General features: G+C 43.9%; 1 protein-coding gene across 7 annotated transcripts in view; it reads right to left on the reverse strand.

Moving 5' to 3' along the window:
* LOC118395988 (tripartite motif-containing protein 44-like) overlaps positions 1 to 19,337 on the reverse strand; it is a 137,830-nt gene that overhangs the window by 33,081 nt on the left and 85,412 nt on the right. For 3 of the 7 annotated variants that reach the window (XM_035790117.2, XM_035790116.2, XM_035790115.2), the window contains one exon: positions 16,990 to 19,157. The exons of the other annotated variants lie outside the window; for them this stretch is intronic. In XM_035790117.2, coding sequence (XP_035646010.1) covers positions 19,149 to 19,157 — 9 coding nt within the window. In that variant the 3' untranslated portion in view covers positions 16,990 to 19,148. Of the gene's footprint in view, positions 1 to 16,989; positions 19,158 to 19,337 lie in introns of those variants that run through there. 7 annotated transcript variants of the gene reach the window in all.

The raw sequence follows: 19,337 nt of genomic DNA on the forward strand, positions 1-19,337 counted from the left end.
TTAATAAGAAAACTATACATGAATAAACTACAAAAACAACAAACGTGTAAACCCGAAACAGTCCCGTGTGGAACAAACACTGAGACAGGAACAATCACCCACAAAACCCAACACCAAACAGGCTACCTAAATATGGTTCCCAATCAGAGACAACGACTAACACCTGCCTCTGATTGAGAACCATATCAGGCCAAACACAGAAACAGACAAACTAGACACACAACATAGAATGCCCACTCAGATCACACCCTGACCAAACAAAACATAGAAACATACAAAGCAAACTATTTTCAGGGTGTGACATCCTGTTGGGTCCACACCATACATACCCTTCAATATCAATAGTTTCTTGCCGACACAAATGCATTTCATTTATTGAGATAATGTCTGGGTTTAAGGATTTTAGGATTATTATTCGTAATTTATTGATCAATTGAAATGGAATGTTGTAGGGGATGGGAAGCCCCTCAGTATATCTAGTAGGTCTGTCCACCCCATGTCCTTGTCTGCGTTGTCCTTCTGGTTGATCTCGTTTCATGACCCGTCCACTTCCCGTGACAAAATAGTAATTTCCTCCTGGTATTTCCCTCAGCAGCGTCTTGAAATTCAGTTCTATAAGGCGATCAGTGTGGGACTTGGCTGATCGAAGGAAGACTCGCAGCTTTTGCTTTGTCTGTAACAGAGCCACTTTCTCCTCCACGGACACTTCACCTTCACAACCCTTGGACCTTAACCTCTCGCCCTCATCCTCTCAACTGCAATCACCTCTGTTTCGCAGCCTAGGCCTACCGATATCAACTGGTTCACTTTGGAGATTAGGTTTAGGTCCTCGTTTTCATCAGCTATGATAGACACGTCTGGGTTGAACTTTGTTGTTTTGGCAGCGCCTATTCTCCCAGATTCTAGGAATTCTACACGGGACTCCAGACAAGAGCTGCCTGTTATTATTCTCCAGTTGAGAGCAAAGCTGTATGATCATCCCGAATGGCTTTCTCCAAAGATGCACATATGCTGTCAACTTTACTATTCATTCCTTTTTCAATACTCAGCTCCATTTCGTCCATATTTTTTCAATTTTTGTATCTAGACTCCTTATCTGCGTCATGAGATTAGCCATGCTATTGGCACTTTCTTACTTTGATAAATTTCACCACTGCGTACATTTCTATCAGAATCCATATGTTTCAGCGGTTAAGTGTTTCTGTTATTGCTGTTTAAGGTAACGTTAGATAGCGAGCTAAATGTAACCTTATTGCTAGGCTAGCCAGATTACTCACCAAACAATCCCCAACAAGATATTGACTGTCAGGACTCATTCAGACTTCAGCTGCCTCCATTTACGATCCGATCTCTATGTTTAAAACTTGGAAAATGTTAAAATGAAAAAAGTTGGACATAGTTTGGTCCCATAAAGAAAGAACAGAATGTAAAGTAAGAACAGAATGGTAAAGTATGGTAAAGTAAGAACAGAATGGTTTGAATGACAGTTATAAGCGTAGAAGGAGGCTCATACCTAAATCATCAGAAACAACAGTGTCCAAGGCTCTGGCCTGTGTGTGAGCGGTAGCAAACTGGCATACCTTGAGCTGACACTCCTAACAAGGTATCTTAGTCCTTTAATTGTCCCTGAAAAGGAAGAAAGAACAATCTTTCCATGTCATCAAACAGAAAGCAGATGTGATGTGACAGAGGAGGGCAGGGCCTGGGGGCAGGACAGAGGCCATGTTGCATAACCTGAGCTGCCACGCTGCCCCCACACTACTAGACAGAGCAATTAGACCTGCTGACTCAAACACTGTCCTGTGTCGCCACCACAATTAACAAGCTCTGGAGGAGCCTGGACAACAACAGAGTGACAGACCGCATACACAGAGTGAGGGAAGAGAGGAAGGAGGGAGAATGGAGAGAACACGTGCAGGAGGGTGGACATGCTGGGTTGCCAGGTTGTAGTGAACAGCTGGTGTAGGCGGGTGGAAAAATCCTCACAACAACCAGCGCTGTTCTCTTTCTGAGAAAAATTAAAAAAAAGAAACATGTTTTAAATTCTGATGCTCAACTTTCTTCCTTGACACAAACATGATGAAACTGTTTTTGGGGTGAGCCTTTTCATGTACCACTTTGATGATGCAATCCAGAGTTCTATTGTTTTGCTGTTACCTGTACCTGTGGGATAACAGATAGAGAGAGAGAGTTTGAAGAGAGAGAGTTTGGAGGGAGAGAGTTTGGAGGGGAGAGACAGAGCGAAATAGAGAGAATGTGCTACAGCTCTCAGAATGAACACCAGCAGGATGGGTATCTGCCGCAGGATCACATTTTATTCACACACACGTACCGTTTTCACTGACTGAGAAGGAATCAAGCATCTCTACACACACATACACACTCCCAGTGACAGACAGATTGAATGGGTTAACATACCTGGCAGCAGACAGGCAGAGACAGACAAGTTCTAGAGACACAAACTGATCCAGAGCCAGGGAGACCCAGACAGACCTACAGACAGATAGGTGGACTAGAGGTCATGTTGGCAGACCTGAGGACAAAGGAGTGATGAAGACAGTGGGAGATGGATTTCTGGGCCCTCTCATTTCCACAGTCATTGTACATCAGTGTGTGTTGCCTAACACCTGTCTGTGTCACACCTGACAGATGCCACCTGTCACTCAGTCTGGGATGGGCCAAAATCTCGGACACAGCTGTCCATCTTATTGTCTCACACACACACACACACACACACACACACACACACACACACACACACACACACACACACACACACACACACACACACACACACACACACACACACACACACACACACACGAGCCTTGGACACTGTTGTTTCTGATGATTTAGGTATGAGCCTCCTCCTGCAATGGAGTACAGGCAGTTTCACTATTCATCCCGTCATCTTCAGATGATGATGTTGATGAGCCAAACCCAGTACCAAAAACCACCCTCTGATTCAGAGCTCAGACCACAAATAGGCATTTTAGTCCTCTGTGTTTTTAACTAGCCCAGGCAGGCACAGAACTAATCAATCTATTAAAGCTGTCCACTTCCAGGTTTTCACTTTGAAAACCACAGCATTAAGGAACATTTCCTTTTAAATCTGCTCAATTAATACTAGGGCTGTCGGAGTGAAGGTGTTAATAACGTTTTAATGAGTTAAATTTTTAATTCCACACATGTTTTAGACACCATTCATTACATATTAATGTATTTACTGCAGGGACCCTTTTTAAGCACATACAGTGTCTTGAAAAAGTATTCAGACCCCTGGACTTTTTCCACATTTTGTTACATCACAGCCTTATTCTACAATTGATTAAATAGCTTTTCCCCCATCATCAATCTACACACATTACCCAATAATGATAAAGCAAAAACAGTTTTTGTAAAAAAAATGGAAATATCACATGTACATAAGTATTCAGACCCTCTACTTATTACTTTGTTGAAGCGCCTTTGGATCTCTCTGTGCTTTTCTCCGTCCATCTTTCCTGCCTCGATCCTGACTAGTCTCCCAGTCCTTGCCGCTAAAAAACATCCCCACAGTATGATGCTGCCACCACCATGCTTCACCGTAGGGATGGTGCCAGGTTTCCTCCGGATGTAACGCTTGGCATTCAGGCCAAGGAGTTCAGTCTTGGTTTCATCAGACCAGAAAATCTTTAGGTGCCTTTTAGCAAACTCCAAGCGGGCTGTCATGTGCCTTTTACTGAGGAGTGGCTTCCATCTGGCCATTCTACCATAAAGGCCTGATTGGTGGAGTCCTGTAGGGATGGCTGTCTTTCTGGATGGTTCTCCAATCTCCACAGAGGAACTTTAGAACTCTGTCGGAGTGACAATCGGCTTTTTGGTCACCTCCCTGACCAAGCGCAACACACAACACAGTGTGCACTTGATGGCAGCTGTTATGCAGCTATGGAGTGAAATGTTGGCCATTCAGGTCTCATATGTTGCTTCATTACAATATTTTATCATAATACATTAAATTTGTGTTCAGTTTATGTTGAAAATGTTGAAAATGCTGAAAATGTGGAGAAATCTATGCTAAGTCAATGGGACAAACAGGCTAATTTGGAAGCTAGCTAGCCAGCCATGTAGATTTGACATTGCACATTTAATTTTAGATAATTTTTTTGTATGTTTAACTAGCTGACTAGCTAGATGAATCCCATTTACACTCCCTCGTTTAGAATTGTGAAGTAAAACGTTTGCTAAATCTAGTTATCCTTATGTCTGCAATGCTATTGACTTAACAGGGCAGGGGCAACACCTCTTTGTTGCATCTCGTTTGTTAGCTGATCAATTCCAGTACAGATGTGTCAGTCAACAGGCAACAACGCTATAGGAGATAAGTAAATAAATGGGGAAATGTAGTTTAAAGTTGATGTTCCTCATTACTGCTCATTGCTCCAGGGTCTCATACCCCACTCTGTTGGCAGCAACATTGCTCTGCAATATTTCACAAAAAAATTGCAAGTGTATCATCAGTTTTATGATTTGAATTACAACAGGACATCCATTCCATTTAGCTACTTTTTTTTATTGTAGTAGCTTGTGTCTAGTTCGTCATGTTGAAGAACATGGATAAGTAGCCTAGGCTAGATCTAATCGGAAATTGGGATAACACAAATTTAGAATGCCTGAAGTTTTAAAACTTCTTCAGGATAGGGTCTATTTTTCTCCATTTCCCCCTGACCGACGTGTCCAAAGTAAACTGCCTGTTGCTCAGGCCCTGATGCCAGGATATGCATATAATTCGTACCATTGTAAAGAAAACACTCTGAAGTTTGTAGAAATGTTAAAACATTGTAGGAGACTATAATACAATAGATATGGTAGGAGAAAATCCAAAGAAAAACTAACCGGAAATGTTTTCTTTTTTTGAGAGCCCATGCTCTTCCAATGGAACGTATAGGTAAAAAATGTAATCTAGCTCCCAGTATGCAATTCCTATTGGCTTCCACTGGATGTCAGTAGTCTTTGTTCAAGGTTTCAGGCTTGTTTCTTCCCAAAAACGAGGAAGAATAATGAGTTTTGATACAGGGACACAGACTTAGAAATCAGTGTATGCGCACACGATAAAGAGGAACGCACCTGTTAATATCGTTTTCCTATTGAACATACTTCTTTCCGTATTAAATATTATAGTTTAATTACATTTTAGGGCATCTGAGGATTTAATAGAAACTTATTTTGACTTGTTTTAACAAGGTTTAGAGGTAGCTTTTTGGAATCATTTGTCTGCATGTTGAATGAGTGGATTACTCAAATCGATGGCGCCAACTAGATAGACTTTTAAGGATATAAAAAAAGTATTTTGATGTAGGGTGCTGTCCTCAAACAATCGCATGGCATGCTTTCGCTGTAAAGCCTACTGTAAATCAGACAGTGCAGTTAGATTAATGGCTGTATTATAGTGACTTTTGTGTTTGTTATGATAAATGATATTATGAACATTCTGATACAGAATGTTTTGTGTTTTTCTCCCTTACAATAAAAGCATTGTCACGTTCTGACCATCGTTCTTGTGTGTTTTCCTTGTTTTAGTGTTGGTCAGGACGTGAGCTAGGTGGTCAGGACGTGAGCTAGGTGGGCATTCTATGTTGTGTGTCTGGTTTGTCTATTTTTATGTTTGGCCTGATATGGTTCTCAATCAGAGGCAGGTGTTAGTCATTGTCTCTGATTGGGAACCATATTTAGGTAGCCTGTTTTGTCTTGGGTTTTGTGGGCGGTTGTCTCCTGTGTCAGTGTTTGTACCACACGGGACTGTTTCGGGTTTTCATGTTTCTTGTTTTGTGTTCTATTTCATGTATAGTTTCGTTATAAAAAGAACCATGAATTATAACAGGCCGACAGAGATGGCCGCCTCGCTTCGCGTTCCTAGGAAACTATGCAGTTTTTTGTTTTTTTACGTGTTATTTTTTACATTAGTACCCCAGGTCATCTTAGGTTTCATTACATACAGTCGAGAAGAACTACTGAATATAAGATCAGGGTCAACTCACCATCAGTACGACCAAGAATATGTTTTTCGCGACGCGGATCCTGTGTTCTGCCTTACAAACAGGACAACGGAATGGATCCCATGCAGCGACCCCCCCCAAAAAAACGACTCCGGAAAAGAGGGAAACGAGGCGGTCTTCTGGTCAGACTCCGGAGACGGGCACACCGTGCACCACTCCCTAGCATTCTTCTTGCCAATGTCCAGTCTCTTGACAACAAGGTTGATGAAATCCGAGCAAGGGTAGCATTCCAGAGGGACATCAGAGACTAACGTTCTTTGCTTCACGGAAACATGGCTCACTGGAGAGACGCCATCCGAGGCGGTGCAGCCAACGGGTTTCTCCACGCATCGCGCCGACAGAAACAAACATCTTTCTGGTAAGAAGAGGGGCGGGGGCGTATGCCTTATGACTAACGAGACATGGTGTGATGAAAGAAACATACAGGAACTCAAATCCTTCTGTTCACCTGATTTAGAATTCCTCACAATCAAATGTAGACCGCATTATCTACCAAGAGAATTCTCTTCGATTATAATCACAGCCGTATATATCCCCCCCCAAGCAGACACATCGATGGCTCTGAACGAACTTTATTTAACTCTTTGCAAACTGGAAACCATTTATCCGGAGGCTGCATTCATTGTAGCTGGGGATTTTAACAAGGCTAATCTAAAAACAAGACTCCCTAAATGTTATCAGCATATCGATTGCACAACCAGGGGTGGAAAAACCTTGGATCATTGTTACTCTAACTTCCGCGACGCATATAAGGCCCTGCCCCGCCCCCCTTTCGGAAAAGCTGACCACGACTCCATTTTGTTGATCCCTGCCTACAGACAGAAACTAAAACAAGAGGCTCCCACGCTGAGGTCTGTCCAACGCTGGTCCGACCAAGCTGACTCCACACTCCAAGACTGCTTCCATCACGTGGACTGGGATATGTTTCGTATTGCGTCAGACAACAATATTGACGAATATGCTGATTCGGTGTGCAAGTTCATTAGAACGTGCGTTGAAGATGTCGTTCCCATAGCAACGATTAAAACATTCCCTAACCAGAAACCGTGGATTGATGGCAGCATTCGCGTGAAACTGAAAGCCCGAACCACTGCTTTTAATCAGGGCAAGGTGACCGGAAACATGACCGAATACAAACAGTGTAACTATTCCCTCCGCAAGGCAATCAAACAAGCTAAGCGTCAGTATAGAGACAAAGTAGAACATCAACAAAACTAAGGAGATGATTGTGGACTTCAGGAAACAGCAGAGGGAACACCCCCCTATCCACATTGATGGAACAGTCGTGGAGAGGGTAGCAAGTTTTAAGTTCCTCGGCATACACATCACAGACAAACTGAATTGGTCCACCCACGCAGACAGCATCGTGAAGAAGGTGCAGGAGCGCCTCTTCAACCTCAGGAGGCTGAAGAAATTCGGCTTGTCACCTAAAGCACTAACAAACTTCTACAGATGCACAATCGAGAGCATCCTGGCGGGCTGTATCACCGCCTGGTACGGCAACTGCTCCGCCCTCAACCGTAAGGCTCTCCAGAGTTTATTTATTTAGTTTATTTTATTTTTACAGGGACAGTGCACATTAATCAACGTTTCAGTAAAAGTGCCGGTTTTAGCCAGCCGGCTAATTTTCAACCGCAGTCCCTGGGCAGGTTATTAAAAACAATTACAATATAGACAATAGCACCATAGACATAGCAACATAGGACAAGCAAGACATAGCATACAGACAGAGCAACATAGAACAAAAAGCAGCAAGACAAAATTCATAAAAGCCAGGAGCCAGGCCATTAAGGATCTTGAATACAAGACATGCGTCGGTGTATTGCACAAGATTTTCCCAACTCAAGAGCTCATGTTTTCTAAGGATGTGACAATGATGATGGCTATTGGGCTTCCTATCAAGCACTTTGAGAGCCTGTTTGTAGACAGACTGAATAGGTTTTAATGTTGTACAGCAAGCTTGGGCCCAACTAGTCAAGCAGTATGTTAAGTGGGGGAGTATCATAGATTTGAAGTACAGTTTTGCTACCTCTGTAGTCAAACAATTTCGTATAAATCGGAAATTAGCTAGATTGAATTTAGTTATTTGAATGACCTTTTTCACATGCTTTTTAAAAGAGAGGTTGGAATCAAGTATGATGCCAAGGTACTTAAAATCGGATACCACCTGGAGCTTCTCCCCTGACACATAGACATCTGGCTCAGTAGCATCTGTTGCCCTCTTTGTGAAGCATGCAAACAGTTTTTTTCACATTGAGATGCAAACACGAGTCACTGAGCCACTTTGTAACCTGGACCATTACAGTAGTGAGTTCTTGTGCAGCTTGTTGTTTGCTCTTTGCATGCACATATATCACTGTATCATCTGCATACATTTGAACTTCAGACCCAGTACAGACAGAAGGCAGATCATTAATGTACAGGCTGAACAGGATGGGCCCCAGTATTGACCCTTGGGGCACGCCCACATCATAGCTACGAGTGGGCGACAGCTCATTGCTCACTCTGACACACTGAGTTCTGCCTTCAAGGTATGATTTCATCCATCTCAAGGCATCAGGGGAAAAGTTGAACTTGGACAATTTTGTGATGAGAATCTCATGGTTAACAGTATCAAAAGCCTTCCTTATGTCCAGAAACACAGCCCCAACAGCACCCCCTTTGAGGGTAGTGAGGTCTGCACAACGCATCACCGGGGGCAAACTACCTGCCCTCCAGGACACCTACACCACCCGATGTTACAGGAAGGCCATAAAGATCATCAAGGACACCAACCACCCGAGCCACTGCCTGTTCACCCCGCTATCATCCAGAAGGCGAGGTCAGTACAGGTGCATCAAAGCTGGGACCGAGAGACTGAAAAACAGCTTCTATCTCAAGGCCATCAGACTGTTAAACAGCCACCACTAACATTGAGTGGCTGCTGCCAACACACTGACACTGACTCAACTCCAGCCACTTTAATAATGGGAATTGATGGGAAATTATGTGAATATATCACTAGCCACTTTAAACAATGCTACCTTATATAATGTTACTTACCCTACATTATTCATCTCATATGCATACGTATATACTGTACTCTATATCATCGACTGCATCCTTTTGTAATACATGTATCACTAGCCACTTTAACTATGCCACTTTGTTTACATACTCATCTCATATGTATATATTGTACTGGATACCATCTACTGTATCTTGCCTATGCTGCTCTGTACCATCACTCATTCATATATCCTTATGTAAATATTCTTTATCCCCTTACACTGTGTATAAGACAGTAGTTTTGGAATTGTTAGTTAGATTACTTGTTGGTTATTACTGCATTGTCGGAACTAGAAGCACAAGCATTTCGCTACACTCGCATTAACATCTGCTAACCATGTGTATGTGACAAATAAAATTTGATTTGATTTGATAACTACGCTGCATCTTGGTCCGATCCCTGCTACACCTCTTCTTCAGAGGAAGAGGAAGAAGAGAACCGTAACAAGCATAGTATGCCTGTAACTCAATGCACTGCTTTTTAAATGGATTAATTGTGATTAACTACACAAAATCCAAAAATTAATCGCAATTAATTATTGTAATAGTTTGACAACCCTAATTCAAACTAATCACTATTGTATCCAAGCTTCTCAGTGTTCAACAACGTGAATAATGTTACTGTTTTGATATTCAGCCTCTCCTTTTATTAAAAATGGTTGTTGCATTCTGAACAATTGGTGAATTGATGCAGTAGGAAAAAATACTTCATTGTCTGTAGTAGCAGGGTTCAAGAGCCAAAGGAATGCAGGGTGGAATCCTGCTGTTGATCCTTATCTCCCGAGAATGTGTGTCTGCTCAAGGGGGCTGGGGAAAGGTGAATCGGAAAGTGCATTTACCCTGAGACAGGCAATACATTCTCTTCACCTGTGAGGCACTATGCAATCTAGGCAGAGGTGGGTCTCCTCAAATAAATGGCTGCTATCGTAGACAGGACATCACGCACGCGCAAACACAAATGTGCAGCCGCATATTGAAAAGTGCAGCCGTACAACCAGGTTTGAGCCTTTTGCAGTGTGTGGTCTAAACAGTGAACATAATTACCATTTCCTCCTGCTACTCAAGGCTTGATGCCAATAAGCAGAATCATTAAAGCATGTCAAAGTGGGAAGGTGGGCGTCTGAGCTGCTCTGCTACTCTGAAACCACAGCCTACAGATGTTTTTAAATGACAGAGAGACAAAGGGTCTATTAAACACAGTAATTAAAGCCACCCACCACTAGCATCCCCGTCACGTAGCTAATTTAATCTTACAAAATAATTCATTATTGTCAATACAAACACACATATTCTCTATTTTGCCTGTCGGGAAGACAGAGGTCTAATGGATGTGTATGTGTTTGTGTGTGAATCTTTGCCTTTGTGTGTATCCGTGTGTGTGTTTGTTTTTTATTTTTATTTATTTGACCTTTATTTAACCAGGTAGGCTAGTTGAGAACAAGTTCTCATTTGCAACTGCGACCTGGCCAAGATAAAGCATAGCAGTGTGAACAGACAACAGAGTTACACATGGAGTAAACAATTAGCAAGTCAATAACACAGTAGAAAAAAATGGGCAGTCTATATACAATGTGTGCAAAAGGCATGAGGAGGTAGGCGAATAATACAATTTTGCAGATTAACACTGGAGTGATAAATGATCAGATGGGCATGTACAGGTAGAGATATTGGTGTGCAAAAGAGCAGAAAAGTAAATAAATAAAAACAGTATAAAAACAGTATGGGAATGAGGTAGGTGAAAAAGGGTGAGCTATTTACCTATAGACTATGTACAGCTGCAGCGATCGGTTAGCTGCTCGGATAGCTGATGTTTGAAGTTGGTGAGGGAGATAAAAGTCTCCAACTTCAGCGATTTTGCAATTCGTTCCAGTCACAGGCAGCAGAGTACTGGAACGAAAGGCGGCCAAATGAGGTGTTGGCTTTAGGGATGATCAGTGAGATACACCTGCTGGAGCGCGTGCTACGGATGGGTGTTGCCATCGTGACCAGTGAACTGAGATAAGGCGGAGCTTTACCTAGCATGGACTTGTAAATGACCTGAGCCAGTGGGTCTGGCGACGAATATGTAGTGAGGGCCAGCCGACTAGAGCATACAAGTCGCAGTGGTGGGTGGTATAAGGTGCTTTAGTGACAAAACGGATGGCACTGTGATAGACTGCATCCAGTTTGCTGAGTAGAGTGTTGGAAGCCATTTTGTAGATGACATCGCCGAAGTCGAGGATCGGTAGGATAGTCAGTTTTACTAGGGTAAGCTTGGCAGCGTGAGTGAAGGAGGCTTTGTTGCGGAATAGAAAGCCGACTCTGGATTTGATTTTTGATTGGAGATGTTTGATGTGAGTCTGGAAGGAGAGTTTGCAGTCTAGCCAGACACCTAGGTACTTATAGATGTCCACATATTCAAGGTTGGAACCATCCAGGGTGGTGATGCTAGTCGGGCATGCGGGTGCAGGCAGCGATCGGTTGAAAAGCATGCATTTGGTTTTACTCGCGTTTAAGAGCAGTTGGAGGCCACGGAAGGAGTGCTGTATGGCATTGAAGCTCGTTTGGAGGTTTGATAGCACAGTGTCCAATGACGGGCCGAAAGTATATAGAATGGTGTCGTCTGCGTAGAGGTGGATCAGGGAATCGCCCGCAGCAAGAGCAACATCATTGATATATACAGAGAAAAGAGTCGGCCCGAGAATTGAACCCTGTGGCACCCCCATAGAGACTGCCAGAGGACCGGACAGCATGCCCTCTGATTTGACACACTGAACTCTGTCTGCAAAGTAATTGGTGAACCAGGCAAGGCAGTCATCCGAAAAACCGAGGCTGTTGAGTCTGCCGATAAGAATTTGGTGATTGACAGAGTCGAAAGCCTTGGCGAGGTCGATGAAGACGGCTGCACAGTACTGTCTTTTATCGATGGCGGTTATGATATCATTTAGTACCTTGAGTGTGGCTGAGGTGCACCCGTGACCGGCTCGGAAACCAGATTGCACAGCGGAGAAGGTACGGTGGGATTCGAGATGGTCAGTGACCTGTTTGTTGACTTGGCTTTCGAAGACCTTAGATAGGCAGGGCAGGATGGATATAGGTCTATAGCAGTTTGGGTCCAGGGTGTCTCCTCCTTTGAAGAGGGGGATGACTGCGGCAGCTTTCAATCCTTGGGGATCTCAGACGATATGAAAGAGAGGTTGAACAGGCTGGTAATAGGGGTTGCGACAATGGCGGCAGATAGTTTCAGAAATAGCGGGTCCAGATTGTCAAGCCCAGCTGATTTGTACGGGTCCAGGTTTTGCAGCTCTTTCAGAACATCTGCTATCTGGATTTGGGTAAAGGAGAACCTGGAGAGGCTTGGGTGAGGAACTACGGGGGGGCGGAGCTGTTGGCCGAGGTTGGAGTAGCCAGGCGGAAGGCATGGCCAGCCGTTGAGAAGTGCTTATTGAAGTTTTCGATAATCATGGATTTATCGGTGGAGACCGTGTTTCCTAGCCTCAGTGCAGTGGGCAGCTGGGAGGAGGTGCTCTTGTTCTCCATGGACTTCACAGTGTCCCAGAACTTTTTGGAGTTGGAGCTACAGGATGCAAACTTTTGCCTGAAGAAGCTGGCCTTAGCTTTCCTGACTGACTGCGTGTATTGGTTCCTGACTTCCCTGAACAGTTGCATATCACGGGGGCTATTCGATGCTATTGCAGTCCGCCACAGGATGTTTTTGTGCTGGTCGAGGGCAGTCAGGTCTGGAGTGAACCAAGGGCTGTATCTGTTCTTGGTTCTGCATTTTTTGAACGGAGCATGCTTATCCAAAATGGTGAGGAAGTTACTTTTAAAGAATGACCAGGCATCCTCAACTGACGGGATGAGGTCAATGTCCTTCCAGGATACACGGGCCAGGTTGTGTGTGAATCTGTGCCGGTGTGTGTATCCGTGTGTGTGTGTTTGTGTGCAGGCATGCATGTTTAGCTAGGTGAGCCCAGCCTGGGAGAACAGGTGTAATTGGGTGTGGGAACCTTGTGGTCTCTCTCGCTAAATTAGATCAGACTATCTTCTCCTCTCCATTTCCTCCTCAGGCCTGTTATTATTGCTTTGATCACGTCGGAATCTACGATCGAGGAAACACGTATGACAGGCTAATGATTACGTGTTGAAAACAGCCCTCCTTTGATAGCATGAAAACCCCTCTCCCCTCTATGTGTTTTCTCTGGCCAAAATCTATTTAGCAGAGGAAAAAAGTCCCCACTAAAAGGGTTTGAGTGCTTTGGTCCACTGACACTCAGCAGTGGTTTTGCCAGGCCTGGGGATCAATGCCTCCTACAGTGAGTCATTAAGGCCCATTATTTCTACAAAGGGAAACAGGTGAGGAGAGAGAATGCAGAACCGCATACACTCCAGCTCCAGCTAACCATAACCAATTGTTAAATTAGTTTCTAGCCACCGATATCTCAAAGCAAAGACATTGGGAGGTCTGCTGAGACAGCAGCACCACACTTAATGGAGTGTTCCATCTCCGCTTGAAAGCAGGTGTGAATCCGCAGTGCGTGCTGCGCCCCGATTGTCAAGGCATAAAAAGGAAAGTTGGGGGAGCGGAAGATGAGACAGTGTTTTTGATTACGGCTGTGAGGGGATGAGAGTGGTTCCTTCTTGGCGAGGTCTAAGGGAATCTCTCCCTGGCTGTTCACTGCATTTAAAAGATGCTAGCAGCTAGAAGACAGAATTTAAGAGAACCTCTCCTTCTCCCATTTCCTCCATTCATTCCTCCATTCACCCAACCCCATTTGAATGAAACGGTGCCATGAATCTTGAAAAAGGAAAGACTGAAAAATACTCCCTTCCTCACCCAGCTCATCTACTACTTCCTCCCTCCCAAAGTTTGCCTGTGAGGTGGCAAGAAGGAATGGCCCTCACATATGCTGCAATAGTTTATGTGTCGGGGGGCTAGGGTCAGTCTGTTATATATGGAATATTTCTCCTGTCTTATCCAGTGTCCTGGTAAATTTATGTATGCTCCCTCTAATTCTCTCTCTCTCCCTCTCCCTCCCGGAGGACCTGAGCCCTGGGACCATGCCTCAGGACTACCTGGCCTGATTACTCCTTGCTGTCCCCAGTCCACCTGGTCATGCTGTTGTTACAATTTCAACTGTTCTGCCTGTGGCTATGGAACCCTGACCTGTTCACCGGACGTGCTACCTTGTCCTGAACCTGCTGTTTTCGACTCTCTCTACCGCACTTGCGGTCTCTAACTCCGAATGCTCGCCTATGAAAAGCCAACTGACATTTACTCCTGAGATGCTGACCTGTTGCAGCCTCCAAATCAAACCAAATCAAATCAAATGTTATTTGTCACATACACATGGTGAGCAGAGGTTAATGCGAGTGTAGCGAAATGCTTGTGCTTCTAGTTCCGACAATGCAGTAATAACCAACAAGTAATCTAACTAACAATTCCAAAACTACTGTCTTATACACACAAGTGTAGGGGGATAAAGAATATGGACAAAAAGATATATGAATGAGTGATGGTACAGGGCGGCATAGGCAAGATACAGTAGATGGTATCGAGTACAGTATATACATATGAGATGAGTATGTAAACAAAGTGGCATAGTTAAAGTGGCTAGTGATACATGTATTACATAAAGATGCAGTAGATGATATAGAGTACAGTATATACATATACATATGAGATGAATAATGTAGGGTATGTAAACATTATATTAGGTAGCATAACCTCTTGAGACTCTAGGGGCAGTATTTCATTATTGGTTAAAAAAAACGTGCTCGTTTTAAGCGCAATATTTTGTCATGAAAAGATGCTTGACTATGCATATAATTGGCAGCTTTGGAAAGAAAACACTCTGACGTTTCCAAAACTGCAAAGATATTATCTGTGAGTGCCACAGAACTCATGCTACAGGCGAAACCAAGATGAAACCTCAAACAGGAAATGAGCAGAATTTTTGAGGCTCTGTTTTCCATTGTCTCCTTATATAGCTGTGAATGTGCCATGAACGTGCCTAAGCTTTCTGCCGTTTGTCCAAGGTGTCTGCAGCATTGTGACGTATTTGTAGGCATATCATTGGAAGATTGGCCATAAGAGACTACATTTGCCAGGGGTCCGCCCAGTGTCCTTTGTCTAAATTGGTGCGTAATCTTCAACTGGAGGCATTTTCCATTGAGATTCAGAGGAGAACGCACACTTCCACGAACGATATATCATCGAAGAGATATGTGAAAAACACGTTGTTTACCATGTTTCAGTCGATATTATGGAGTTAATTTGGAAAAAAGTGTGACTTTCGTTTTTTTTGGTAGCCAAACGTGACGCACCAAACGGAGCGATTTCTCCTAAACAAATAACCTTTCATGAAAAACTGAACATTTGCTATCTAACTGAGAGTCTCCTCATTGAAAACAGCCGAAGTTCTTCAAAGGTAAATGATTTATTTGAATGTTTTTCTGGTTTTTGTGAAAATGTTGCCTGCTGATGCTAACGCTAAATGCTACGCTAGCTACGCTAGCTATCAATACTGTTACACAAATGCTTGTTTTGCTATGGTTGAGAAGCATATTTTAGAAAATCTGAGATGACAGTGTTGTTAACAAAAGGCTAAGCTTGAGAGCTAGCATATTAATTTAATTTCATTTGCGATTTTCATGAATAGTTAACGTTGCGTTATGGTAATGAGCTTGAGGCTGTATTCACGATCCGGGATGGCTAGTATCAAGAGTGGCTAGTGATATATTTGACATAATTTCCCATGAATTCCCATTATTAAAGTGGCTGGAGTTGAGTCAGTGTGTTGGCAGCAGTCACTCAATGTTAGTGGTGGCTGTTTAACAGTCTGATGGCCTTGAGAAAGAAGCTGTTTTTCAGTCTCTCGGTCCCAGCTTTGATGCACCTGTACTGACCTCGCCTTCTGGATGATAGCGAGGTGAACAGGCAGTGGCTCGGGTGGTTGTTGTCCTTGATGATCTTTATGGCCTTCCTGTAACATCGGGTGGTATAGGTGTCCTGGAGGGCAGGTAGTTTGCCGAATTTCTTCAGCCTCCTGAGGTTGAAGAGGCGCTGCGGCGCCTTCTTCACGATGCTGTCTGCGTGGGTGGACCAATTCAGTTTGTCTGTGATGTGTATGCCGAGGAACTTAAAACTTGCTACCCTCTCCACTACTGTTCCATCGATGTGGATAGGGGGGTGTTCCCTCTGCTGTTTCCTGAAGTCCACAATCATCTCCTCAGTTTTGTTGACGTTGAGTGTGAGGTTATTTTCCTGACACCACACTCCGAGGGCCCTCACCTCCTCCCTGTAGGCCGTCTCATCGTTGTTGGTAATCTGGCCTACCACTGTTGTGTCGTCCGCAAACTTGATGATTGAGTTGGAGGCGAGTGTGGCCACGCAGTCGTGGGTGAACAGGGAGTACAGGAGAGGGCTCAGAACGCACCCTTGTGGGGCCCTAGTGTTGAGGATCAGCGGGGTGGAGATGTTGTTGCCTACCCACACCACCTGGGGGCGGCCCGTCAGGAAGTACAGTACCCAGTTGCACAGGGCGGGGTCGAGACCCAGGGTCTCGAGCTTGATGACGAGTTAGGAGGGTACTATGGTGTTAAATGCCGAGCTGTAGTCGATGAACAGCATTCTCACATAGGTATTCCTCTTGTCCAGATGGGTTAGGGCAGTGTGCAGTGTGGTTGAGATTGCATCCTCTGTGGACCTATTTGGGCGGTAAGCAAATCGGAGTGGATCTAGGGTGTCAGGTAGGGTGGAGGTGATATGGTCCTTGACTAGTCTCTCAAAGCACTTCATGATGATGGAAGTGAGTGCTACGGGTCAGCAGTCGTTTAGCTCAGTTACCTTAGCTTTCTTGGGAACAGGAACAATGGTGGCTGTAACCTCGTTCGTCTGTTGAATGAAGAGAGTCAGACCGAAATGCAGCGTGTAGGTTACTCATGACTTTAATAAATGAAAACGGTACATGAAATAACTGATATAAGAAAACAACAAACGAAACGTGAAACTAATTACAGCCTATCTGGTGACTACAACACAGAGACAGGAACAAACACCCACAAAATACAAAGCGCACTCAGGCTATCTAAATACGGTTCCCAATCCGAGACAACAATCACCTGACTCCAATTGAGAATCGCTTCAGGCAGCCAAGCCTAACTAGACACACCCCTAATCATACACAATCCCAATTAATACAAACCCCAATACGAAACACAACATATAAACCCATGTCACACCCTGGCCTACCCAAACATATACCAAAAACACAAAATACAATGACCAAGGCGTGACAGTGGCCCTCTTGAAGCATGTGGGAACAGCAGACTGGGATAGGGATTGATTGAATATGTCCGTAAACACACCAGCCAGCTGGTCTGCGCATGCTCTGAGGGCGCGGCTGGGGATGCCGTCTGAGCCTGCAGCCTTGCGAGGGTTAACACGTTTAAATCGGCTGCAGTGAAAGAGAGGCCGCATGTTTTGGTTGCAGGCCGTGTCAGTGGCACTGTATTGTCCTCAAAGCGGCCAAAAAAGTAATTTAGTCTGCCTGGGAGTAAGACAACCTGGTACGTGATGGGGCTGGTTGTCTTTTTGTAATCCGTGATTGACTGTAGACCCTGCCACATACCTCTTGTGTCTGAGCCATTGAATTGAGATTCTACTTTGTTTCTATACAGACATGAGCTAAAAAGGGCTTTATAAATACAGTTGATTGATATCAGCTGATGTACGAAGGACTATATAAATACAATTTGATTGATTGATATGGGACTGGAAGACACCTCTTCACAGGACTCAGCTTGCGTAACACATTACTAACGGAGACAATAGGCTTCTGAAACCATTATCTGTCATTTCATTTTTTCATTAATTTAAGGCAACAACAAAAGTTAAAACATTTTAATGTCTTGACTATTTTCCTTTCACCCTCTTTACTCTTACCATTATTGCTGAACAGAAACAATCAATGCATCTTTTTCTGGAAATCATTATATGACTGCTACAAAATAACATGATCCCATTGGGTAGGGCTGAGTCTTGTTCACAACTCAAGTCATATTGATTAGGTCAAAGGTCACCTTCTCCTTTCACATTAAGACTTGTCTCTAGATCACATCACAAACAAAACACAAACACACACACCCTCTGTATGTGAATATGGAAAGACATGATGGAGTAAGACAGTACTGCGTGAAGTTAGTCATCAGGAGTCAGGACTGTACTGTCTGTGCAGATTGTCTCGGGTAATGAGGCATGGTATTAGAGAATGCTGACACTGCACAGAGGAATATTACATACAGGCAAAATACACTTTGATTTTCACCTAGCATGTACTCCGAGGCTCTCACAAATTAATTATGTGTCAATGCTTCATCTGATTGATCTGACAAACACACACACAAGAGGAGGGAGTGGGGGGAATTTGTAGAAGAAGAAGAGGAGAGGAGATGAGAGGTGAGTGCTAGGTTGTGTTTATACATCAAGGAAGATTTTGGAGACACCTGTAATACATTTCCCTTTAGAGTATAAAACAGGAACACCCACCTTGTCCTGTACATTCTATATTCCTCCTCTGATCTAAGTCCTGTCACCAGTCAACTTTTCTATTTTCAACGCTGCTTGTCAAATCAAAATATACAGAAGAAATTAAAGTAAAGCACAGCGTGTCACATTCAGGATTTCATGTTCTATTCAGTTGGGTTTTAGCAGGCACTCAGCTGCTATGCTTTCCTACCCACAGTCCTCTCTAAGCCAAGCTCACCAGCCAAGGATCTGATTGGGTGTGAAAACTGAGCCTGACGGAAATTGATTGCATGGATATCATGCTCCTCAATTAAAATAGTTATTCTAGTTTTAAAAGTTCTGAAAGCAATAAGACCCATTTTGTTACACCACCAGCAGCCTTCTTCAAGGTCACTCCAACGTCAGCAGACATGCAGAGGAAAGGAGACTCTCTCTAGTGTTGGTCTCCTGGAGAGAGGTAGGAGGAGAGAGAGGTGTGGGAGGTGATTTGTCAGGGGGCGTGTCCCATTGAGGATCCGGACCTGCCCTCTCCGTAGTCCCTGGGGTCTCGTCTCGGCTCAGGGAGTCTGATGGAATGAGACACGCAAGAACATCTTCGTGAGAAGAAAATCTCTCTCTCTTTCTCACACACACACAAACACACACAGACGCACAAACTACATGTCACCAATCAAGTCTTAATTTTGACATTTTGTATAGAAATCTTTCTACTTAGTGGCTGTCGAGTGACGCAGATAAAGTGATTG

Source organism: Oncorhynchus keta, chromosome 17 (genome assembly GCF_023373465.1).
Source record: "Oncorhynchus keta strain PuntledgeMale-10-30-2019 chromosome 17, Oket_V2, whole genome shotgun sequence".
NCBI lineage: Eukaryota > Metazoa > Chordata > Actinopteri > Salmoniformes > Salmonidae > Oncorhynchus > Oncorhynchus keta.